Source organism: Jaminaea rosea (assembly GCF_003144245.1).
Source record: "Jaminaea rosea strain MCA 5214 unplaced genomic scaffold BDZ90scaffold_16, whole genome shotgun sequence".
NCBI classification, from domain to species: Eukaryota; Fungi; Basidiomycota; class Exobasidiomycetes; order Microstromatales; genus Jaminaea; species Jaminaea rosea.
The window spans coordinates 270,471-292,347 of record NW_020289990.1 but is presented as its reverse complement, the minus strand read 5'-3'; the positions used below and the strand labels follow the sequence as shown (position 1 = coordinate 292,347).

Here is a 21,877-nt window from a genome sequence, read left to right as displayed (position 1 = left end):
AAGTCGCCGAGCCGCCGGACGGGGCCTCATCGCAGTCGACGATTCACCCGATGGCTGCATTAGGTCCACGGGATGATGTGGAGGTGGCTGCTGCACTTCTTCAGGGTCCAACGAACAGACATCGACCCGTCGGATCGTACCCTGCCTTCTTCTTCTCATCCACATCAGCTCTTTTGCAATCATGTCGTCGCCGCAGTTCTCCCTCGACAGCTTCAAGCCATCCAAGCTCTTCGACCTCACAGGGCGAGTCGCCCTCGTTACAGGCGCGGGTACAGGCATTGGCCTCGCTCAAGCGCAGGGTCTCGCAGCCGCCGGCGCGAAGGTCTACATCGCCTCACGACGCGGTGACATGCTGGCGGATGTGGTCAAGAAGTACGGATTCCACGACTACCTGGAGATGGACGTGACCGACAAATCTTCCATCGAGTCTGCTGTCCAGTCTTTCAGCAAGAAGGAGGACAGGCTAGACATCCTAGTCTCCAACGCTGGCGGGGCTGGTCCAACGCACTTTGGGGCTGATACCTCGGCGCCTGATGGGACGACTGACCCGGCCAAGAAGCACGAGCCCATGTCTGCAGACGATTACAAGAAGAACATGGACAAGAACAATAGTTTCGAGAGCTGGACGGACATCTTCGCTGTCAATTCCTTTGCTCTCTTTTTCGTCGCTACGGCCTTCTTGCCATTGCTGGCAAAGGGGACTGAATACGGGCAGAAGCAGCAACAGCCCTTCACAAGCACGGTCATTTCAACTTCTTCGATCTCGTCCATTGTCAACCAGAGTCAGATGCACTTCGTGAGTGCTGCGAGATGACCAGCAGGGCTCGGGTCGACTGCTCACCTTCTTTGCTCATTGCGCTCTCGCAGGCTTACAACAGCAGCAAGGCCGCCGTTGTCAAGCTGACCGAGACCATGGCATACGAGTTTGCCTACTCGGTCAAGGAGAAGATTCGCGTCAACTCCGTTGGTGAGTCCACGTTGGTTCACGCCACTCTCAGCCCTCCTTGCTGATGACCCACCTCCATCCTATCATTTCCTTGGGCAGCACCGGGCGTCGTCCCCTCACAGTAAGTCTCCAATCTTCTATGCACCTCCCCTATTTGCTCTTTACTAACTGCCTTCGCTTTCTTACCTCCCGCAGGATGACCGCAGACAACCGTGACCCCGAGACGTCCAAGTCGTCCCTCAAGGAGAAGCTGCCAGTCATGTCCATCCCCGTTGGCCGACCTGCGCGAGAAGAAGAGATGGCGAGTGCCATCATTTACTTGGCAGCGGGAGAGTACCTGCACGGCACCATCCTCAGCGTGGACGGTGGCTTCTCACTCTCGCAGCCCTGAGATGGTCATCGACGGGCCATGGGAGCGGTTGAAGGATGAGTGGCCGGTGCAAGGGTAGACACTGGACCGTAGCGATGCTTCGCTCATCACCGTCTTGCAGAAGGATGCGAGATTGGCTCATGCGCCGCAAATGCCTGGGCTACGTTTCGTTTCTGGTCTACATACATACAGCTATCCTGCTTTGCCGTAAAGAAATGTAGACACTTTGCCGGATTTGGTCTCTAAATCCAGCTTTTCTTGCCCAACTTAGACCCACTTAACACTGCCGCTCGCGCTGCTCAGCGGTGCGCTGGACGAGACGCACGCGGACATTGACGGACAAGTCTTGCTCACTGAAGTCGAGCAAGGCTGCCACCGCCGGGCAACTCGCAAGTCCCAGTGCCGCCTTCTTTTCCAGGAAGATTTGCGGAAGGAAGAGTCGGACTGATCTGGACTCCACCGTCTTCTTTGCATGGTCTGAGCCCCTCGAGTGTTGATGGGTCATCTGTTCCAGCTGCATGAAAAATCCAGTGGGCGACTGCATCATGGCGACGATGGCAGTATGAGCAAACTCAGGCTTGGTGCCGCCCATTGCGATTTGCCTTCCCAGCCAGCCGTTGCTGCCATTGCCGGCAGCCCTCGCCCATTTCTTCATTAGTGCCTGGGACTTCACGAGCACGTCGTCCAGGCATGTCGTGCGGTTTAAGCCGAGGAGGTCGTTCGGCGTGGCTATGTCGGTGCTGAGGGTGATCCAGTGATTGTACACCGGGCTCATCCGAGGCGTGCGCAGGACGGCAGCCTGTACAGCCTCTACTGCTCCGTTGAATATCTTGACGAGGTCCTTGTCAGCGTGACTCAGAAGGGGATGATCGGCGCCGTATGCGGCGGCAAAGCTGGCTCTGAATGCCGCAGCGTCTGGAACGTGAAGCGTTACGATGATTTCCCAATGCTTGGCAATTTACATCGCAGCGTGGACGAGCTGCGTTTGGCTTTGCACCCCCCTCGAGTGGCTCAGCGCGCGCACGTTCCCCTTGTTAGTCTCCCCATTGTAGATGCCGTCACGGCCAGCTGCGCGTGATGGTGGAGCGAGGGCAGAGTGGTCAGTCAAAGTTGAACGAGCACTGGCATGAGCCTCGCCGTCGGCACCCAGCACTCACGAGGCACGCGGCAGTTGGGAGGGCGAAGGGCGGGAAGAGAGATGAGGATGGTGTAGTTGCACGGGTGCGGGCATTGCGACAGCCTCAGCGGTGCGAAGGGGAGGGCGCCGAGGTCTTCGAGGGAGCGGACGCGGAGGAGATCCACATCGCCGTACTTGATGAAGAGGCTCTCGAGCGCCTCTTGCTCCGACACAAGGGCGTGGGTGCCCTCGCAGACTGGCAAGCCAGCCTTGTGTGCCGTCGCTACAGCGTCCAGATGAAGGCGGAACTCGTCGAGGGCAGTGAGCTCCTCGAAGTCAACAGTCCCGTTGCCTTCATTGTTGCCTTGAGTGTAATAGATTGGTGTCGCTGAGGGCAAGGGAGATGGTGACGAGTGAGCAGAAGCACCGCAGTCGTCGCGAGTGTCAGTACTTACCGTTATCATCCGAGGCGAGAGAGCGCGATCAGTACGAGGCGGAGATGCTGACAAGCCCGGGCTGGTCCACTCACTCGGCTCGTTGATCGTATGATTCAGTTCATGGCTGCTCATGATGGCAGCGCGGTGATGAAGGCGGTCGTATGATTTTTTCGAGGACCAGTGGTGAGGAGAGGGAAACGGGTCCAGTCGACGCCGTCGCGGCGACTGGATCTCCCGCTCGCTGCATGCGTCGAAATCGTCTCTCGTGTTGTCGGTCAAGCTCCCCTTCACGCCTTCCTTGTGCCACCCCTGAAACCTGAAGCGGGCGAGGCCACGAAGAGGAGAGGGAGGAGGAGGAGGAGGAGGAGGAGGAGGAGGAGGAGCGCGGTGGTCAGACATCGATTCGTGCGTACGTATGAGCTGCTCAGCCTTGTCCACTTGCCTGTGAGCTGGTCATCACGCCTTAGCGCGCCAGGTGTCACCCCTGCCGCCTCGGCATCGTTAACTGACACACGCGAATTCTTGAGCGGCGATATCACAGGTAACTCGGGTGGGCGCTCCTCTCTTGCGAAGTACTTCTCCTTGGGTGGCCAGGCACAGAAGCGAAGGTGTTGCGCTGCCTATGGGTTGGGATAGCACGATCTTGGCTCCTCTGTAGTGGGCAAGCCGGGGTGCATGATGATGGGTGACCGCACTCAATACTTGTCCATGGGCATCGGCCAGCAGAGACACGCGGCGTGCGACGGTGATGCCGATTCTGCGGTGCCTGAGCGGCTAACATGCAACCTGTTGTAGCGGTGACGAAGGTGACGAACAGCCGTTGAAGATCTCGAGATGTAGAGCAATGACGGAGGGGCTGTAGCTCAGCTGTCCTGATCGACTACGTGAGCAGGCGGGCCACGATGCTTGACTTTGCGACCGTAGCGTGAAGGAGACCGACGTGAGTGGGAAGCTTGATGGCGACCTTGCATTTGGACGGCAGAGGCGCGTCGAGCTCGCGATGGATGGATCCTTGTGGATGAGGACCGGCATGAAGAATGAATGGCGCGGACTTTGCTTTGACCGTGCGACTTTGCCTATCTTGCTGACGGAGAGATGGTGAGAGAGGGAAGGAGCATGGCTGACGAGTGAGTGCGCGAGCAGCTAGGCGTGCCACTTTGATCCGCTGGAGCGAGCGTTGCCTACGGCGAAGCAATGCCTGCATCCTGTATGCTGAGCACCAGCTTGACGCGCCGCGTGGATGCTGAGCACGGGCTCCTGGCCAGCCGTGACGAGGGTCGATGAGACGAGAGATGCATCTTACAAAGAGGGCACGAGGGGTTGTTGACGCTAGGACGACAATCATCGAGCACTCAGAGTTGCACAGAGTGAGGATGAAGCCTGGCGAAGAGGAAAGAGGTAAGGAGAGGTGACGAGGAGGAGAGGAGGAGGTGAGGGGGAGTCAAGGAGGAAAAGGCTCACGACGTCGCCCTCAGCTCACCGAATACGCCAGCGAGCAGGGCAGCGGGCGGGTCAGCGGAAGAGCAAGCGACTTGCACCGCTTTGCGCCCTGCCCTGGTGCCCCTGCCCGCCAGCCCGCTCTGATGGGCCAACTGGTGTTCAGGGCAGGTGATTGCGGCTCAATGGTACGTTCGGCTGCTAATTGCCCGCCCACGCTCATCGACGACGACCACGTCAGTTGCGCCTGGTCTTTGCTAGGCGGCCTGATCTCTCCGCGGCCGTGAGATCGGTGTCAGCAGGTGGCAATTTGTCGATGACCATGACTCGTATGCTTCTCGACTTGAAAGCACACGACGCGGACGCTGCTTGTCTTGCTTATCAAAAGGCCGCTCGATGTTGCTAGCGCTCGCCCTCGCCCTCGCGGGAGAATTGAGAGATTTGTCGACAACGGCCTCCTGGAAGCCCGCGTCTCTGGATGCGGCCCTCGGGAATTGAATTTGCCTGTCTGGCGCGCCTGCCCTGCTTGGCGTGAGTGCGCCGCCGCTTCTCAATGACGATGAGGAGCGTGCGCTCTCTTGCCGCCTGAAGTCCTCTCGACGTCGACGTCGGTCCGGTCGGCGAACGACAATCGTCGACGATTCGCAGCACCCACGCACTTTCAGCCAAGGGTTCGGATCAAGATCGACCCTCCTTTCCTTCTCTTCACCATACACACCTACTCTTCTTCTTCATCCCCCTTAGCCGCGTCACCATGCTTCGCCCTGCGGCCTCTAGGGCCTTGAGGCCTGCCTCGAGGATGCCCTCCATTCGCATGGCATCCACCTCTGCCTCATCTTCGTCCTCATCTTCGTCGTCGCGCCGCTACCTGGTCTCTGGAGCAGCAGCCGCCACAGCCCTCGTCGCTGGATATGCTCTCCTTCCGACGGGCATCTTCAACGATGGACGCTTCGACGAATCCTCAACAGACGACCGCCCGTCACCCCTCTGGGCTCTTCCCTCCCGCTCGCAGATGCTCCAAGCCTTGCGAGAATCCTCGGCCAAGTCCATCCGCCCTAGCGCAGCTGATCGTCAAGAGCACGATGAGTCCCTCGTCAACGCCAAGGCGACCCAGACGCGCAGCTCGGCGCCCAGCCCGGTGCTCGCCGGGAACCTGACCGACGCCGAGATCCGCAAGCTCGACGATGACGAGGGCTTTGACCTGCTAGTTGTGGGTGGTGGAGCTACAGGAACTGGTGTGGCAGTAGACGCCGCCACTCGCGGTTTGAGTGTGGCTCTGGTCGAGAAGGACGATTTTGGTGCGGGAACGTCGTCCAAGTCGACGAAGCTGATCCACGGTGGCGTGCGATACCTGCAGAAGGCCGTCTTTGAGCTCGACTACGGACAGTACAAGATGGTCAAGGAGGCCCTTCACGAGCGCAAGACGTGAGTGGGAGGCGGCCTCAGATGCCAGCGATGCCAGCAGAACGATCAGTTGACCTTCTGCCACCCTTCTTTGCGCCTCTCAGCTTCCTGCACATTGCGCCATACCTCTCGGAGCACCTCCCAATCATGCTTCCCGTCTACCGCTACTGGCAGTGAGTGTGCGCATGCAGCTGAACATCTTGAGAGCCACACATTGACTTGCTTGCCCCCGCGCGCCCAGAATCCCGTACTACTGGGCCGGCACCAAGATGTACGACCTCCTCGCAGGCTCCGAGAACATGGAGTCAAGCTACGTTCTCTCGCGCGGCAAAGCGATGGAGGCCTTCCCGATGCTCAAGTCAGATGGTCTCGCAGGAGCAGTCGTCTACTACGATGGGCAACACAACGACACGCGCATGAATATTGCTCTCGCCCTCACCGCTGTCCACCATGGCGCCATTGTTGCCAACCACACCGAAGTAGTCAAGCTGCACAAGCGCGACGTGCCGGGCAAGGAGGAGCAGCAGATCTGCGGAGCAACAGTGCGCGACGTGCTCACGGGCGAGACGATCGACGTCAAGTGTAAGGGCGTAATCAATGCAACTGGCCCCTTCTCTGACGCTATTCGCAAGCTGGACTTCCCCACGGCGCAAGAGATTGTCGCGCCCTCGTCTGGCGTGCACATCACTCTGCCCGGCTACTACTCGCCGCGTGGGATGGGTCTCATCGACCCACAGACGTCAGACGGGCGAGTCATCTTCTTCCTGCCCTGGCAAGGAAACACGATTGCCGGTACGACGGACACTGCTGCCCCTGTTGAGGCCCACCCTCTGCCCAAGGAGGAGGAGATTCAATGGATTCTCGACGAGGTCCGCAACTACCTCAGCCCAGACATCAAGGTGCGACGCGGCGACGTTCTCTCCGCGTGGTCGGGTCTGCGCCCCCTCGTCCGCGACCCGGCAGCAAAGGACACCCAGTCTCTCGTGCGCAACCATATGATCAACGTGAGCGCATCCGGTCTCCTCACGATCGCCGGCGGCAAGTGGACGACCTACCGTGAGATGGCCGAGCAGACGGTCGATCGTGCCGTTGAGGAGTTCAACCTCAAGCCCGTGCGCGGCTGCGTGACCAAGGAGACGAGATTGATGGGCTCGCACGGCTGGAGCAAGACGATGTATGTCAAGCTGCTCCAGCGATTCGGCCTCGAGACGGACGTAGCGAAGCATCTCTCCTCGACCTATGGTGACCGCGCGTGGAGCGTGTGCTCCCTCGCCGAGGCTACCGGGCAAAGATGGCCGGTACACGGCGTGCGTCTCGACCCCCTTTACCCGTACATTGAGGCAGAGGTCCGCTACGCCTGCCGCAGCGAGTACGCGCAGACGGTGCAAGACTTTGTGGCTCGCCGAACGAGGCTGAGCTTCTTGAACACCGAAGCTACCGTACAAGCCCTTCCCCGCATCATCGACATCATGGCATCCGAGCTTGACTGGTCGACGCAGCGCCAGGAGGAGGAGCTGCGCGATGGTGTGCGCTTCCTTGCCTCAATGGGTCTGCAGTCTGATCGAGCAGAGGAGCTCTCTGGCGTTACTTTGAAGGATCTGAAGGCAAGCGTAGCGCGTCCGCAGTCTGACTCGCACTTGAGCGACTCGAGGCTGGATGCGAAGGATCAGTTGGCTCGGGCAGGGGCTAGAGTGGACACGATTGGGGAGAAAGCGACGGAGCAGAGTAGGGAGAGGGATCAGAGGAGGACGATCCCGCCTGAAAGAAGCGGTGGCGGTTGGTAGACAGAGAGGCAGTTTCACTCTTGCTAGCTTGCGTGTTTGCTATGTCGAGATGCTAATGAAAGTGTATGAGCCGATGAGAAGACGACGAACGCGATGTGTGAGCTTTGGATGACTGACGTTACCTTCGATCTGCCCGAGCATGGTCGCAGCGAGCGAGCTCGCTAGCGGCGGCGGAACGCGGTGGTCACTGCATCGTGAAGGCGAGGCGATGAGCTCTACGGAGAGCTCACGCAGCACTCGGAGGCGGACCAATATCAGCCGCTGACCAGATGGTCAGATAGGGAGGGCAAAGTACAATGTGGATGGACTGTAGATTGAAGCGAAAGATCATCGGAGGGGAAGCAAGTGGGGGCAGGACGGATTCCCGCAGCTATCACGTCGCGAGTCCACCATGCTTCGCAATGCAGTGCAGCACCTGAGCCAAGAGCAAGTAGTCCTCGCATCCTCCAACAGCCCTTCCCTTTGACGCCCGCCGAGGATTCGGGACTCAGCAAGCCGCCTTCTGCGTAGACCGTAGCCGTCTGAAGCTCAAGTCCTGCTCAGATTTTGGTGACCTTGCACCCGTCCTTCCACAGGAGAAAAAATGGAGTTACACCGTCTTCCCTATAATTGCAAAGGACTACCATACCGTTAGGGTCCATCGACTCTCCAGTGAAAAAATCGTAGTCCTTAATATTGCCAAGGACCTTCTTCGCGAAGGCGGCGGCGCCCTTCTCAAAAGCGGGCACACGGTCGGGGTTTGTCTCTTGGAGCTTCGTCTTGACGGCCTTCATGTAGTCCTTGAGGTGGGCCATGTACTGCTTCTTGTCAAACGACGTCTGTTGAAGGCGGAACGAGTGGACGATGTTGATGACCTGCTGACCGCCGTTCTCGAGGGCCTCGGCCTGCTCCTCAGCAGAGGGGTTGCCGCCAATGTCGACGTCTCCTTCAGTGATGACGATGTTCTGGGCGTCGAGCTCGTAGACGATGTCGTCGACCTCCTTCATCTCGTAGGCGTCCGATCCGAGCTCATCGCCGGAGATGATGTCGATGAAGAGCTGCGCGAGAAACGAGGTGGGGGGGGAGGGGGACGGGCAGAGGTGGGGGGAAGAGGAGGCGAAGGGGAGGCGAAGGGGAGGGGAAGGGGAGAAGCGAGATGTGATCAGCTCCCGTGCAATGAACTCTCGAGCTCGCAATGCGCTGCCTGTTCATCGTTGCTTACCTTCATGGCGGTAGGATAAGTCTGGTGGTATTGGTTGAGGAGAGGAGGACGTGGTAGAAGGTGAAGGGAGTAGTTGCTGCACAAGGCACGAAGCTCTGTGCCGAGCAAATTCGCCTCCGTGGCTGCCCGCCCGCTTCCCCGCTTGGCCGCCTTGAGCTGGCTCCAAGCCACGTGCTGCATCGGAACGGCGCAAGACCCACTTCCGTCCGCGTTGATCGTGTTGATCTCGAAGCTGGCCGCGCTCCCCCAACGCGGCCAGCTTTGTGATTCACTTGTTTCTTGCTCTCTCCCAGCAACCCCCCTCACTGCTCGCTCGACATGGTGCTTTCCTCTTCAGGAGGCGCCAGTCGCATCAACAGGGCTCCAGTGACCTATGGTCGGGCACGCATTGGTGGTGGCGGGCCCTTCCAGAGGCCAGGCACCTCGACCACGAGCACCCTTTCCCTCGCCGATGCGAATGACGACTATAGCGACTCGAGCAGCGCCTCCTCGTCCTCGAGTGATGAGGATGGGCCACGTCAATCTGAGCGAATGCTTGTGGAGAAGAAGGACAGGGTCAAGGCAACGCAAGCTCCTGCCCCGTGGAAGAAGGCACCAACAGCAGCGCCAGCTGCGGCCAAGAAGAAGCCGCTTGCTCAACGCGAAGCCAACATCCCGCCTGCTAAGGTCAAGCCGCTGGTCAAGGCCCACCCAACTGTCGAATTGCTTCCACGAGCTTCATCTCCGTCATCTTCTGCAGCAGAACCTTCCCACTCCTCCACAGCCGCATCGTCCTCTTCCTCTTCCTCTCGCAAAGCCAGCTTGGCGGCTCAGCGCAAAGTGCAACGCATTCTCTCCTTCGAGGAGGCAGAGCAAAAGGCTCAGTCGCATGATCAACGGCACCCGAAATCAACAAGCATAGCAGCAGAGCCGCAGGGAACCAACATAGAGGCAGTGGCTCAGGCCCTGGAGCGCAAGCTTCACCTCTCTTCACCGGACCAATCAGCAGACCTCAGCTTTCTGCTCTCTGTTTGCTCTCATCACGAAATTCTCGACTTCACTCTCGCAATGGAGCGCATTCTGGACGGCGATCCCACCACACACCTGCTCGAAGCGGAGAAGGCAGGAGACGCGAGCTATAGCAAGGTGTATCGCCTCAAGAAGGCTGCGGGAGATGGGGCAGCGTCGACCATTCTCAAGGTCATCCCCCTGCGCAGCTCCAAGAAAGACGATGAAAGCGAGACGTCCTCGTATGCGGACGTGGTGCGCGAAATTGCGATCACACGGGCGCTCTGTTCACGGCAGAAACACGAGACATCAGCACGCAGCTCGTTCGTGGAGCTGCGTGCAGCATACATCGCCCGAGGTCCCTTGTCACCCGTACTGCAGAGAGTAGGCACAGAAGGAGGCGTTGTCCAAGGGAGGAGCAGAGCAGCGCGGGAAGCCGCCACAACCAACGCATCGCCGACACTGTACGCTCTGCTCGAGCTTGACGACTGCGGTGTTGACTTGGAATCGTGTACTCTACTCGACCAAGACGACCATCCATCAAACGACGCACCTGGCCCCGCCGCATTGGGTCTCTCAGTCATTGCACAAGTAGTCAGCGCCCTCGCTTGGGCAGAAGAGACACATCACTTTGAGCATCGCGACTTGCATTGGGGCAACGTCCTTGTGCGACATGCAGCACGCGTACAAACAGCTTCATCCTCGTCTGGCCTTTTATGGGAGAGCTTGATCGATCCGCAAGCCTCAGGCATCGAAGCGACAATCATCGACTTCACGCTCTCACGCCTCGCTCCATCATGCGGCAAGCACGTCCACTTCTACGATCTCTCGTCCGACCCGTCCCTCTTCGAAGGCGATGCAGAGGTAGACGAGCAATTTGAGGTGTATCGCTCCATGCGTAACGTGATAGGTTCCGGAGCTGGAGCATGGGAGCCTTTCGAGCCCAGGACGAATGTGTTTTGGGCGCGGTATCTGGTGAGGAAAGTGTTGATCGGCAAGGGGCTCAGAGAGAGAAGAGACAAGGCTGAGGACGGTGATGGGCGGCGTGACGATGCGCTGGATATGCTGGAGAAGACGGAGCAGGTGCTCAACGAGAGTGCGGCATATCACCTTGGCCAGGAGCAGCGTGAGCCAAAGGTCTGCCTCAGGAGCATGATGCAGCTGCGCGACTGGATGCAAGAGGTCGTCGATGGGAGATGTGAGCAGCGGAAGATCCAGGGAAAGCAGCCAAAGAAGGAGCAGCAGGGACAGAGAAAAGGTGCCAAGAATGCTAAGCCGCCACTCGCCGCTCGTACTGATGGGTCAGCGCGGCGGCGCTCTGTCAGAAGATCGTAAACAGCAGCTGAAGATACCCACACCCTCTTCACGACCGTCGAAGCTCCTCACCTCTCTCGACATCCGCAAGCAACGAAGTCTCGAGAGCTCATGACCAGACTCTGTGTAATGATACCATCTATTCCCATCTTGCTCTCCGCCTCTCCTTGCAAGTTCTCGCTCTTCGCCTTACTTCCCGCCTTGCTTCTCCACTCTCTCCGCCCACCAGTACTGACTCATCTGCTCCTCATCAAAGCTGACAAATTCCCCTGCTCCACCGGCGCCCTTCCCATCCTTCGTCTTGGGCTCGTCCAGTGTCCCACGCACAGCAAGTGCGGCAAGGACATGAGCGGGATCGCGGGCGTCGAGGAGCTTGCCCTCGTCTCGGAGCCCGTGGAACTTCTTGATGGCGGCATCGTCCCTGGGTGTGGAAAAGAGAGATGAGATGAGCGAGGGTATTCAGAGGCACCGGGCATCTGAGAGGGGAATGCTTACATTCCAAGCTCGAGGCCTTTGTTGCAGATCATGCCGATCATCTATCAAGATGCGAGTGTGATTAGCTCTCATTCTCGTCGTCACGCCGTGCCCACTCTCTCACCTCCGTATCCACGACTCCCGGCCTCACGGCCCAAACCGCCACCTTGCCCTTCTCTTCATTCGCTACGGTCCTCGCTAGAGCATTCGCCCCAGCCTTGGCGGCATTGTACATCGCCCAACCAGCATAATTGCCCACAGCAGCTCCAGAGCTTGTGATGAGTACCCTGCCTAAGCCTGTAGGGCTTTCTCTGATGTGGGGCAGGGTGTGGTGCAAGGTGGTGAAGAGGGAAGAGAGGTTGACTGCGATTTGTTGCGCACAAGAGGCGGGAGGCTCGGAGCGGGCATTGGATGAGGAGGAAGGAGCGCCCACGCGACCGATGTTGAGGACGCCTGCGTTGAGGATGCAGGAGTCAAGGCGGCCCCATTTGGCCACTGCCTTCTCTACGAGCGATTTGTGCACGGACTCGTCCAGAACGTCGCCCTGCACGCAGATGAGGCTGCGGAGCGTGGTGCGGCGAAGAGTCAGAGACGCTTCCCCACTACTGATTTTGCGAGCTATCACTGATGCTCACCGCTCGCCGTGTTCCCTCTGCAGCTTCGCCAGCGGCTCCGGAAGCGACCTGGACAAGGTGACTACGTTAAATGGCCCTTCGATGGTAGGCGAAGGAGTCGCGCCCAGCAGGAATTCGACAGCAGCGAGACCGATACCGCGTGAGGCTCCGGTGACGAGGACGACGGGTCGGTCTGATGGAGTCGTGGCGGTGCTCATGGTGCCTGGATCAATGCGGATTAGGGCAGAAACTTAAGGGGGTAAAGTGCGGATGAAGAAGAACGCTGCGCCTCCACTCGATTTGGTCTGGCCCGTGCAGGCGAGGGCGATCGTCGAGTCCAATCAGGCGCTGCTCCTCGTCCACACCAACGCAAGCAATCACAGCCTCCGCCCTCTCCTCTTCGCTCCTCCCACCTCCTTCCTTCTTCCCTCGCATCATCGTGGATCTCACGGTCCAAGCAGACGTGGTCGGCCTCAATGGCAACGCTTGTCTGTCCGACTCGAGCAAGACGGTCTTCGGGAACCACGCGCGCTGGGTCGGCAAGCACATTTGCTTCCTAGAGGCTCATCTTAAGACGGCTGGTCGTGATCCCTAACTTGCGCAGAAGGCCATCATTGCGGTAGCTCAGACGCAATCCGGCTTCGCCGCCACAGTCTGCGTGACGTATGGAGCCGCCAAGATTCCCGACGAGCAGCGCGTCAACCGCAGAAGACCGGCGAATCTTGTTCTTCCGAGCGTCTTGCTCGGCCCCTTCAACAATGCGATCCTGCTTAGGGCGAATGAGAGCGAGAGCTTGAGGATCTCAGAGTGCTCAACGACTCGCACTCACCTGGAGGCTCGCATGAGGATCGTCGCGCGGGATGTCAGGACTCCCTACGTCTTCAAAGGATGCATAGAGCAGGCGCAGGTCTTCCTTCAGTGAGACAACGCCGTCGAGGCTGGCAAAAAATCAACGAGGCTCTCTTTCCCAAACCTGGCTCCGTCTCCTCAAACGTGCTCTCTCCTGAAGGCTATCAGCAAGTACACAACCAAGGCAAGTGGCAAGATGAACCACGCTCTTCCTGGTGCTCTTGGCAGCACTCTGCCTTTAGAGGCACGGGCGCGCCAAGGACGAGCAAGATAAGATAAAGAGAGGCAAAGGGTGCGACATCTTCTTCCCCTTCCATCTCATCGATGAGAGGTACGTACTGTATCCGAGCGGGGTCACTAGGCTAGCGCTCAACATCGGCGCGCTTGAGATAGGCTCAAGCAAAGCCTGCCTCCGCCTCGTACAGGGATCTCCGGGTCCTCTGGCCTTCAACTGCACTCACCATGACGCAAGAGTTCTGGCCTGCTGGGACGTCATTGTGGAGGTGCAGGGGCGGTGTGCGAGGCTCGAGTGGGTGACGAGAATGGCGCCGACGGAGACAATGAGCAAGTTCTTCAACTTCGTCCGCCAGAAAGCCGGCCAGCTCGACGTCGACGACGTTCCTCGTCCCTCGATCTGCTCGTGGTCGCCCTCGACCGCAATCAATGCGCCTGACGGCCTGTCACGAGCGCAATGGCTGCAGGCAGAGCGGCTGTTGCCGGGTGCGCTACGACGAGCAGTCCACAAGAGCTCAGACGGCTATTGGATTTGCTCGTTCTATGCAGCGTCCGGACACGGAGACACGACCCTGATTGCCCCGTCCCCGCCAAATGAAACGGACAGCTGGCACGTACTCCTGGCTCTCGACCCTGAGACGAGCACCGTCCGCTACGTCTACAAGTTGCGGGCGGACGCCTCTCCTCCCGCAGACGACGAGTGGGCGATCTGGGACAAGGCCGTGGACGAATACCCCGTCACGTACGAGGCACGCAACGCGTGCCGCAAGGTCGTGGGCTTGAGAGCTCAAACTCGAGATCGGTCGGCAGTCAAGAGGAACCGCGACGAGGACTCCGATGTCGATCAGCTCGTCAACAACAACTTTGAGTTCCACTCTCGCGGCCGACGTGTCTTCTTTCTCCGGCGGAGTTGCTGAGGCGGAAGCTTGCTTGCAAATGAGCGCGCTGCAACCTCTTCACCATTTTCCTAACATAGCTCCTTAATGTGGAAAGTGCTGTGCCACCTCGTGCTGAGGCTCCACCACACTCGATCTTGATTCTGTCCTATTTGTGAAGCGTGAGATCAGGTCTTCTCCGTCGGTCATCTCGTAGTCATTGGCCCATGGCCCGTGCAGTGCGGCCCTCGTCCAGTCTTCGGTCCTCCGCTCCGCTCTTCCCTTTCCTTTGCCTCCTTCCTCCGCAACATCTCTCTCCCTCCTCCCGCAATGACAAGTGGCCCCTCTACCTCCTCTTCCCCAACAACATCACACAACATGCCTCTGGCCCCGGCCCTCCGCCAGCAAATCAACGCAGGCTTTGACTCTTTCCTCAAGAAGCCGCCCACACCGAGGATCTCTATTCTCTATCAGACGAAGCCCGCTTGGCCAGGCGCAGCAAAGGGCCATCGACCACCGCAGATTGCAGTCATCGACTCTTCCTTTAATCCACCTCATCTGGCACACCTAGCTCTTGCATCCTCACCCGCTATTCTCGCCTCGCCGTCGCCATCCCACTCCTCTCCCGACTCGGTTGATCAGTACGACGCACACCTCCTCCTCCTTTCCTCACGCAACGCGGACAAAGGCATGGGAAGACCGGGGGACGCGAGCCCAAAGCAGAGGCTGGAGATGATGACTGTTCTGGCGAGAGATTTGGAGGATCTGCTCAGGGCGAGGGGTGCGGGGGAGGAACAAGTCAATGTGGCCGTGGGCGTTTGCGAGGAACCATTGATGAAGGACAAGAGTAGCTTGGTGCACGAGTGGCTGAAGGCATACAGGCAGGAGCGAGGGCGGTCAAACGAAGAGGGAGCAGCAAATGCTCTGCCCTCTTCGTCCACGTCGAGCGCACCCCTCGCCCGTCTCCACTGGGTCGTGGGTTGGGACACGCTCATCCGCTTCTTTGCCCTCAAGTACTACCCCTCCCCCTCCGCCTTCGATGAAGCATGCCATCGCTTCTTTGAGGAGGAAGGCACCACATTCGTGTGCGCACGTAGGGGCAATCCGAGCAAGGAGGAACTGCAGGAGGAGAAGGACTTCCTCGAGTCGGACCTCGTGAGGCCGTGGGTGGAGAAGATGGGGGTGGCAATGTTCGAGCTGCCCGAGGAGGTGAGGCATGTCAACTCGACGGACGCGAGGGCAATCTTGACTGGGAAGGGCGGAGCGGAGGGCCAGCAGGCAGGAGAAGGAGTAAAAGAGGCGTTGGTGGAGCGCGACGGCCTCCTCTCGAGACAGATGGCCGACTTTGTGGTTGAGGAGGGGATCTATACCAGGGAGTGATAATGCACACCGGCGCTGCAATTGTTGTACCGTACGTCCATCGTGATGATCTTGCCTGCTGCGCAATTCCCCCCACCGTAGTCTAGCGTCCCGGGCGTTGCTCAATTGCTCCGTTGCCGCTGCTCTCGATCAATTCGAGTCGACGTCGGCGAATTCTTCCATGCATCACGGCGTCTTGAAATCGGCGAGCGTGCATCGCACAGGGGTTTGCCTCAACAAACCAACGTCCCTCCCTGTTCTTCTTTCCTTTCCTCCTCATCCCCCACGCCGTTCTCTCACCGCCAGTATGTCACCCACCAGTGCGGCACAACGCCGCTCGTCCAACACGGACCCAGCTGGCGCCCCTGCCGTCCCCGTCAGCGACTCCCTCCCTACTTCGCAACACAACCCGCGCTGGGCCCTGTACGATGGCAGGCCCAACGCCTGGACACGCTTCAGGGCTCGTAACAAAGACTTGCTGGCCGAATTCCTGGGAACAGCCTTCATCTTGATCTTTGGTGCTGGCGTGGAGTGCCAAGGTGAGAAGGGCATGCCCAGACAAACACGGCATATCATGTCGCTCACCCCTCTTCTCCTCCTCACGCGACAGTCAATCTCCACTACAACCTCTTCTCCCACCCACAATCGGCAGGCGACTTCAATTCTCAACGCCTCAGCTGGGCAATTGGTGTGGCTCTCGGTGTCTGGATCTCAGGCGGCGTCTCTGGTGCCCATCTCAACCCTACTGTCACTCTCTCCCTCTGGGCCTTCCGAGGATTCCCCCTCCGCAAGGTTCTCCCCTACATCACTGCCCAAATCCTCGGAGCGGCCGCTGGCGCTGGTCTCGTCTACTCAAACTACTTTGGGTCCATCGCGTTGAAGGAGGGCGGAGCGCAGAGGACCGTCGAAGGGGTCAGGAGTACCGCTGGGCTTTTCGTCACGAGCCCGCAGCCTTGGTTGGGTAATGGGCAGGCAGCTTGGTCTGAGGCACTCGCATCTGGAGTCCTCGTTTGCGCTGTGCTTGCGCTCAGTGACAAGGGGAATTTGAGTGTGCCAAAGGGCTGTATGCGTGAGTGCGCGCGGGAGATGTCAGGGATCAAAGATGTGGGATGGCGATTGCTGACCCCTATTCCTCCTCGCCTCGCGCGCCCAGCCTTCGCCATGTTCCTCACTCTGGTCGGCATCGGAGCCTCCCTCGGTCTCAACACGGGCTATGCACTCAACTTCGCTCGTGACTTTGGTCCTCGTATCTTCCTCTTCCTCGTCGGGTACGGGTCCAAGATCTTTACGACCCACTCCTACTGGGCGTTCTGGGGCCCAGGTCTCGCGAGTATCGGTGGCGGACTGCTGGGAGGACTGGTGTACGATGTGTGCGTGTACACAGGCGAGGACTCGTTTGTCAATCGAGTCGAGGGAGGACGTAGGAAGAACCAGATCAGGCGTGACTTGGGAGAGAGCGAAGAGCAGGCGCTCCTTGAGGAGGAGGCGTAGAGTCAGAGGCGACATAGACGATCAATCAAGCCGTACTGGCATTGCTTCTACTTCTACAATTGCATAGACCATACTTTCGCTCGCCACCTCGGTCCTCACTCCTGTCCTCTGCGTCCCCTCAGCTTTGCGTACTCGCCACTGCCATCCCCTCCCAGCATCATACTGCCTCTCTGCATCTTCAGATCGCGATGCCCCTGCGCAAGCCAATCGCGCACCTTCTCGAGATCCTCGTCCAACCATTTGCCCTTGCCATTCGCACTAGGCGCAAAGTATTGCGAGCGATAAAAGTCGATGGTCTCGCGACGCGCTTGTGGGTTGGGTATGCCGCGTGAAGCACGGAGATAGGAGCGATATAGGGAGAGGGCTTGCGATTGGTAAAGGAAGTGTTGCAGAGTGAGGCCGGAAGTGGTGGGAGGCCGACGACGTTGCTGAGGTGGCGCAGACGAGGATGAGGAGGCAGTGGGCGTGGGTATGGTCTGCGCAAAGCGCGGCCGTGTGCTCGTCGAGAAGGAGCGAGTAGAGCCCGTTGCTGCCCCCTGCTCCGGCCTTTTGGTGCTGGGGCCGGACGGCGACTCCATTTGCGGTCCATCCGGCTTCTTCTCCCTCCCCGGTATCGTCTTGTCAGTCGGTATCCTTTCAGCCGGCAACACCGCAATGGCCACATTGCGTCCCTCTTCCTGCAGCACATTAAAGGTACTCGCGGCGTTGTGCGACGACTGTGCATCGACTTGAATGCCCATGTCGTTCAGAAACCTCCTCAGGGCAGGCGGCGGCGGGATCACCGTCTTCCCTGTGCCCAGCAGCAACACCTCCGGCTTCGGCTCAACGGCGTCCAGGATCGCCCACGTCTCCTTTCTCTTACCCTCATCCAGCCACTCTTCCCACCCTTTACCATTTGGCAGGGCGTCAGGAGGGAGACTTGGGCAGTCCCACATGAAGGCTGTCCCGTTGAGGAGGAAGAGCGGGCATTGCAGGACGAGCCCGTCAGAGAGAGTAATCGAGGTGGGGGAGATGGAGGCTATTGAGAGGGCAGGCTCTCCGTCTGGGGACTCGAGCATGTTGTAGAACTCGTCGTAGATTGTTGAATGGGAGCCATCGTTTGGCTTGCCGCCTGGGTCGTCTGAGCGGCAGGCGAGTGGGGTTGAGGAGAAGAGGCGCAAAGGGTGGGTTGGATAGGCTCGAGTGGCTGGCACGGCCCCGATGGCGGAACGACTTGGTCCTGCGACGGAGCTCCGGACAAGTCTGGAAAGCGGGGCTGCAACCCTCGATCGAGTGAGTGAAGCCATGGTGTTGATGTGTGTGGATCGAAGGTCAAGAAGTTGTAACTGAATGCCCGCTTGCCGCCCTCTTCCGTCAGCCTCGCCTCACCTCCCCTCAGCCTCGTCGGACCGGGTTCATGTGTGGTGGAGGCCGTTGTCCCTCTTTGCTGGAACGCGTGGCTCGAGCGCCGACGTCGCCTGACGATCCAAGCCATCGACTTGGCCTTTTGCGACTCTTCGTTCTCCACGATTCATTTCAACACGCATCGATCATGCGTGTCACCCTTCTCTATCCTTTGGCTCTAGCCTTGCTGGCAACCCTTTCCCTGGCAAACGTCGTAGTCGACCTCACCCAGACGGCCAAATTCGACGTTTCCGTGGGACAAGATCGTCCTGCCCTCGTCGCCTTTACAGCTCCGTGGTGTGGCCATTGCAAGAAGCTTCATCCCATCTACGAGGAGGTGGCCGCCGCCTACTCTTCTCAGCCGGGTCGCGTTCTCATCGCAAATGTAAATGCGGACGAGAACAAGGAGCTAGGCAAGAGGCATGAGATCAAGGGCTTCCCCACCATCAAGTACTTCCCTGCTAACTCGCCAACGACGGAGTCCGAGACCTACAGTGGACCAAGGACTGTCGAAGCGCTTGTGGCTTTCATTGACGGCAAGGTCGGAACCAAGGGCAAAGTCAAGCAGCCTCCTCCGCCTGCAGTCAAGCAGTGAGTACGATGCATGCCCCTGCCCTCTATGCTTGCAGGCCCTCACCCTTCTTCTCCCTGATCCGCCTTGCACAGCCTCACCAACGCCGACTTCAAGGACGTCGTTTATAATCCCAATGCAAACGTCCTCGTAGAGTACTACGCCCCTTGGTGTGGACACTGCAAGAACCTTGCACCCATCTACGAGTCCGTGGCCCAAACCTTCGCAAACGATGATGACTGCGTCGTGGCAGCTCTGGACGCTGATGCCGAGGCGCACAGGCCTATTGCGCAAGAGGCCGGCATTCAGAGCTTCCCTACGCTCAAGTTTTACCCCAAAGGTGGCAAGGACGCCCCAGAGGCCTACACTGGCGGTAGGGGAGAGGACGACTTTATCAACTTCCTCAACGGCAAGTGTGGCACTTTCAGGACAAAGGGTGGAGGATTGAGCGAGCTCGCGGGCAGGCTGCCGAGCCTTGATTCGTAAGTACAGTGGCGCCGGCGGAGCAGCCTGTTCTTTCGCGAAGAGCTCTAACCTTCGCTCCTCTCTGATCCCCCCTCGCAGCCTCGCCTCCCGCTTCTACAGCGCCTCAGACGACCTGGCCGAGCGTACGACGATTCTCTCCGAGGCAAAGGACTTTGTCACCCGCTCTTCTGCCTCTGTCAACGCCACCGAGGCAAAGAACGCGGCCGCAGCGTACTACCTCAAAGTGATGGACAAGATCAACTCTGACCCCTCGTGGCTGACCAAGGAGACCAACCGAATCAAGGCTCTCATCGAGGGGAGCGTCAGTGGTGCGGGTGCGCTCGCAGGGAAAAAGGTCGACGAGTTGAAGAAGAAGGCAAACGTGCTTGCTGCCTTTACCAAGAGGAATCTGAGCGACAGGGCTAAGCAGGCTGAGGAGAAGGCTAAGAAGCTCAAGGAGGAATTGTAAGAGCGGAGAAACTGAAAGCGACGCTGAAGAGCGGGGCGAAGACGCGGTAGGGTGAGGGGGCAGCGGCGGGAAGGTGAGGCAGGTATATGGTGCTCATCTTGACTTATTCTCCAACCGGAAAGACGATGTCTTCTTAGCCTGCTTGTCGGCCGTAGCCTCTCATCCCGTGTGGGCAAAGCTGCATCGCTCTTGAACTGCACGAGTGATGAGGTCACACGGTAGGCAGCAGATGCGTAGACGAGATGGATATGGTAAAGCGCAGAAGCGGGACAAGACAACAGTAGACGAAGGACGCGACGCGACGCCACGCGATTCTACTCTACCCCAGCATCCTGCGTCCACTTGATATGCTGCTGAATATCGGCCGTCGTGACCGTCGGTCTCACCATATCGATGGCGCGCACAAAGTCCTTGTAGACGAGCGGAGGTTCCAACAAGTCCTGCCCGCCAATATCCTCCCACCTCTTCTCCGTCGCTCCCTGCTCACCAGGAGAGCACGGCTGCCAGTACGTCTTTGTTGCGCCCACAATCTCGTAGTCGGCATCACTGTCCGTCGTCGGCGGCGTTGATGAGGCACCTGCAAGTGGACCCTTCTTGTCCTCGCCGCGCTTGACGGGCGCTACGACCTCCTTGAAATGCGTCGCAGCCAAAACCTTCCTCACCGGCTGCATCAAGGCATCTCGTACCAGCACGCTGATATCACTTCCGCTGTAGCCCTCTGTCCTCTTTGCCAGGTCGCGATACTCCTGCCCTGTGAGCTCGCAAGGCGTGTCACCGACGTTGAGGCGGAACAGACGTTCTCGTGCTTCGATCTCGGGGAGCGGAATGTAGATGCGCTTCTCGAAACGACGTTTGATGGCAATATCCAGTGCCCAGGGGATGTTGGTCGCTCCGAGGACGAGGACGCCAGCCTCGTCGTTGCCTACGCCGTTCATCTGGACCAAAAATTCGCTGCAGGCATAGAGCAGAGGTCGAAAAGTCAGCTTTGGCATGTCCATCGCAATGCTACCGCGTGCCCGACGCCGCGCTAGACCGCCTACTCACGTCTTGATCCTCCTACTCGCCTCACTCTCCCCCTCTCCTCTAGTCCCACACAGACTGTCCACCTCATCAATAAAGATGATGCTTGGCTTGCTCTCCCTCGCCATCTGGAAGAGCTGCTTGACCAGCCGCTCACTCTCTCCCATCCACTTGCTGACCAAATCTGACGATGAGACGGAAAAGAAGGTGCTCTTCGCTTCTGTGGCCACAGCTTTCGCTAGGAAGGACTTTCCCGTTCCCGGAGGTCCGTACAGCAGGATACCACGCCAAGGTGTGCGCTTGCCCGTGAAGAGGTGAGGGTGGCGAATGGGAAGAATGACCGCCTCCTTGAGGGCGTCCTTGGCTGTTTGCAGACCAGCAACATCGTCCCACGATACATTGGGCGTCTCGCTCAATATCGCGCTGGAAAGTCCTGCTCTCAGCTTCTTCGTCTCTGCATCAACGCCATCATCTCCCTCTTCGCCATCCTTCTTGCCATTCGCCGAACCTCCGACCCCCTTCTCACCACCATTGGCGCCGAGGGCTGCTCTACCTTTGGACTCTTGGGATGAGGCAAGGTGCTGCTTGATCTTCTCTGCTCTGTCTAGGTATTCGACAAACTTTGTACGGACGAGTTCTTTGAGTTTGGGATTCTTCTCGTACTTCATGGCGAGCATGAAGTAGTCGAGAGCATTTTGATATTGCCTGCGGAGCGCGAGGGCGTGAAGGTGAGAGGATGAATCATGGATGGATGGTCGCCGCGTAGCACGTACTTGTACGCTTCGGGGTAATTTTGCTTCGTATCCTCATCGATGGCCAGCTTGACCACGTCGATTGCTTTCTGTATGCGTAGAGACATTGGCGGCAGATTGATGAGCATCTCTCGCCGCGTACGGTGCATTTCATCCACCGTCATTGTTTCTCACATCGAGGAAGTTGGAGTTGGCCCTGGTGCGACATGAAATGATGGAGAGGTCAGCGCGAGCCCTTGACACTCCTTCGCTCTGCAGGCTCACATTGCGACAGCCTTGTTGAGCGATACGACGATGGACGCGAGTCGCGATGGGATGAAAGCG

The 21,877-nt window shown here is 58.8% G+C and overlaps 11 protein-coding genes across 11 annotated transcripts; 7 read left to right on the top strand and 4 right to left on the bottom strand.

Annotated features, from left to right (window-relative positions):
- Nucleotides 1–167: 167 nt before the first annotated feature.
- Nucleotides 168–1,801, top strand: BDZ90DRAFT_243715 (NAD(P)-binding protein). The gene is made up of 4 exons (XM_025507441.1): nucleotides 168–796; nucleotides 868–967; nucleotides 1,046–1,067; nucleotides 1,142–1,801. The coding sequence occupies exons 1-4, from the start codon at nucleotides 182–184 to the stop codon at nucleotides 1,335–1,337; spliced, it is 933 nt and encodes a 310-aa protein (XP_025359789.1). The 5' UTR covers nucleotides 168–181; the 3' UTR covers nucleotides 1,338–1,801.
- Nucleotides 1,802–4,928: 3,127 nt separating this feature from the next.
- Nucleotides 4,929–7,495, top strand: BDZ90DRAFT_255922 (DAO-domain-containing protein; the record flags this gene model as incomplete). Its single annotated transcript, XM_025507869.1, has 3 exons — nucleotides 4,929–5,732; nucleotides 5,816–5,884; nucleotides 5,953–7,495. The coding sequence occupies exons 1-3, from the start codon at nucleotides 5,062–5,064 to the stop codon at nucleotides 7,493–7,495; spliced, it is 2,283 nt and encodes a 760-aa protein (XP_025359788.1). The 5' UTR covers nucleotides 4,929–5,061.
- A 283-nt stretch (nucleotides 7,496–7,778) lies between these two features.
- Nucleotides 7,779–8,742, bottom strand: BDZ90DRAFT_234377 (putative translationally-controlled tumor protein). Its single transcript, XM_025507001.1, has 2 exons — nucleotides 8,697–8,742; nucleotides 7,779–8,532 (listed from the first exon to the last, which is right to left on the bottom strand). Exons 1-2 carry the CDS (start codon nucleotides 8,700–8,702, stop codon nucleotides 8,035–8,037), a joined length of 504 nt encoding a protein of 167 aa, XP_025359787.1. The 5' UTR covers nucleotides 8,703–8,742; the 3' UTR covers nucleotides 7,779–8,034.
- Nucleotides 8,743–8,956: 214 nt separating this feature from the next.
- BDZ90DRAFT_234376 (hypothetical protein) lies at nucleotides 8,957–11,156 on the top strand. Its single transcript, XM_025507000.1, has one exon. It carries the CDS (start codon nucleotides 9,015–9,017, stop codon nucleotides 11,016–11,018), a length of 2,004 nt encoding a protein of 667 aa, XP_025359786.1. The 5' UTR covers nucleotides 8,957–9,014; the 3' UTR covers nucleotides 11,019–11,156.
- Nucleotides 11,157–11,162: 6 nt separating this feature from the next.
- On the bottom strand, nucleotides 11,163–12,323 carry BDZ90DRAFT_234375 (NAD(P)-binding protein). Its single transcript, XM_025506999.1, has 4 exons — nucleotides 12,107–12,323; nucleotides 11,596–12,031; nucleotides 11,493–11,533; nucleotides 11,163–11,418 (listed from the first exon to the last, which is right to left on the bottom strand). The coding sequence occupies exons 1-4, from the start codon at nucleotides 12,301–12,303 to the stop codon at nucleotides 11,187–11,189; spliced, it is 906 nt and encodes a 301-aa protein (XP_025359785.1). The 5' UTR covers nucleotides 12,304–12,323; the 3' UTR covers nucleotides 11,163–11,186.
- A 1,002-nt stretch (nucleotides 12,324–13,325) lies between these two features.
- BDZ90DRAFT_234373 (hypothetical protein) lies at nucleotides 13,326–14,213 on the top strand. Its single transcript, XM_025506998.1, has one exon. The coding sequence runs from the start codon at nucleotides 13,477–13,479 to the stop codon at nucleotides 14,083–14,085; it is 609 nt and encodes a 202-aa protein (XP_025359784.1). The 5' UTR covers nucleotides 13,326–13,476; the 3' UTR covers nucleotides 14,086–14,213.
- Nucleotides 14,214–14,370: 157 nt separating this feature from the next.
- BDZ90DRAFT_234372 (hypothetical protein) lies at nucleotides 14,371–15,514 on the top strand (the record flags this gene model as incomplete). The annotated part of the gene is made up of 1 exon (XM_025506997.1): nucleotides 14,371–15,514. One exon carries the CDS (start codon nucleotides 14,374–14,376, stop codon nucleotides 15,421–15,423), a length of 1,050 nt encoding a protein of 349 aa, XP_025359783.1. The 3' UTR covers nucleotides 15,424–15,514.
- A 195-nt stretch (nucleotides 15,515–15,709) lies between these two features.
- BDZ90DRAFT_281764 (MIP family channel protein) lies at nucleotides 15,710–16,893 on the top strand (the record flags this gene model as incomplete). The annotated part of the gene is made up of 3 exons (XM_025509399.1): nucleotides 15,710–15,941; nucleotides 16,013–16,471; nucleotides 16,556–16,893. 3 exons carry the CDS (start codon nucleotides 15,710–15,712, stop codon nucleotides 16,891–16,893), a joined length of 1,029 nt encoding a protein of 342 aa, XP_025359782.1.
- A 79-nt stretch (nucleotides 16,894–16,972) lies between these two features.
- On the bottom strand, nucleotides 16,973–18,170 carry BDZ90DRAFT_234371 (hypothetical protein). The gene has a single exon (XM_025506996.1). It carries the CDS (start codon nucleotides 17,949–17,951, stop codon nucleotides 16,989–16,991), a length of 963 nt encoding a protein of 320 aa, XP_025359781.1. The 5' UTR covers nucleotides 17,952–18,170; the 3' UTR covers nucleotides 16,973–16,988.
- Nucleotides 18,171–18,424: 254 nt separating this feature from the next.
- On the top strand, nucleotides 18,425–19,781 carry BDZ90DRAFT_255904 (hypothetical protein; the record flags this gene model as incomplete). The annotated part of the gene is made up of 3 exons (XM_025507868.1): nucleotides 18,425–18,867; nucleotides 18,943–19,329; nucleotides 19,412–19,781. 3 exons carry the CDS (start codon nucleotides 18,425–18,427, stop codon nucleotides 19,779–19,781), a joined length of 1,200 nt encoding a protein of 399 aa, XP_025359780.1.
- An 87-nt stretch (nucleotides 19,782–19,868) lies between these two features.
- Nucleotides 19,869–21,872, bottom strand: BDZ90DRAFT_234370 (AAA-domain-containing protein). The gene is made up of 5 exons (XM_025506995.1): nucleotides 21,818–21,872; nucleotides 21,728–21,749; nucleotides 21,575–21,642; nucleotides 20,826–21,506; nucleotides 19,869–20,732 (listed from the first exon to the last, which is right to left on the bottom strand). Coding segments are annotated over exons 1-5 (1,410 nt in total). The 5' UTR covers nucleotides 21,820–21,872; the 3' UTR covers nucleotides 19,869–20,095.
- Nucleotides 21,873–21,877: the final 5 nt, after the last annotated feature.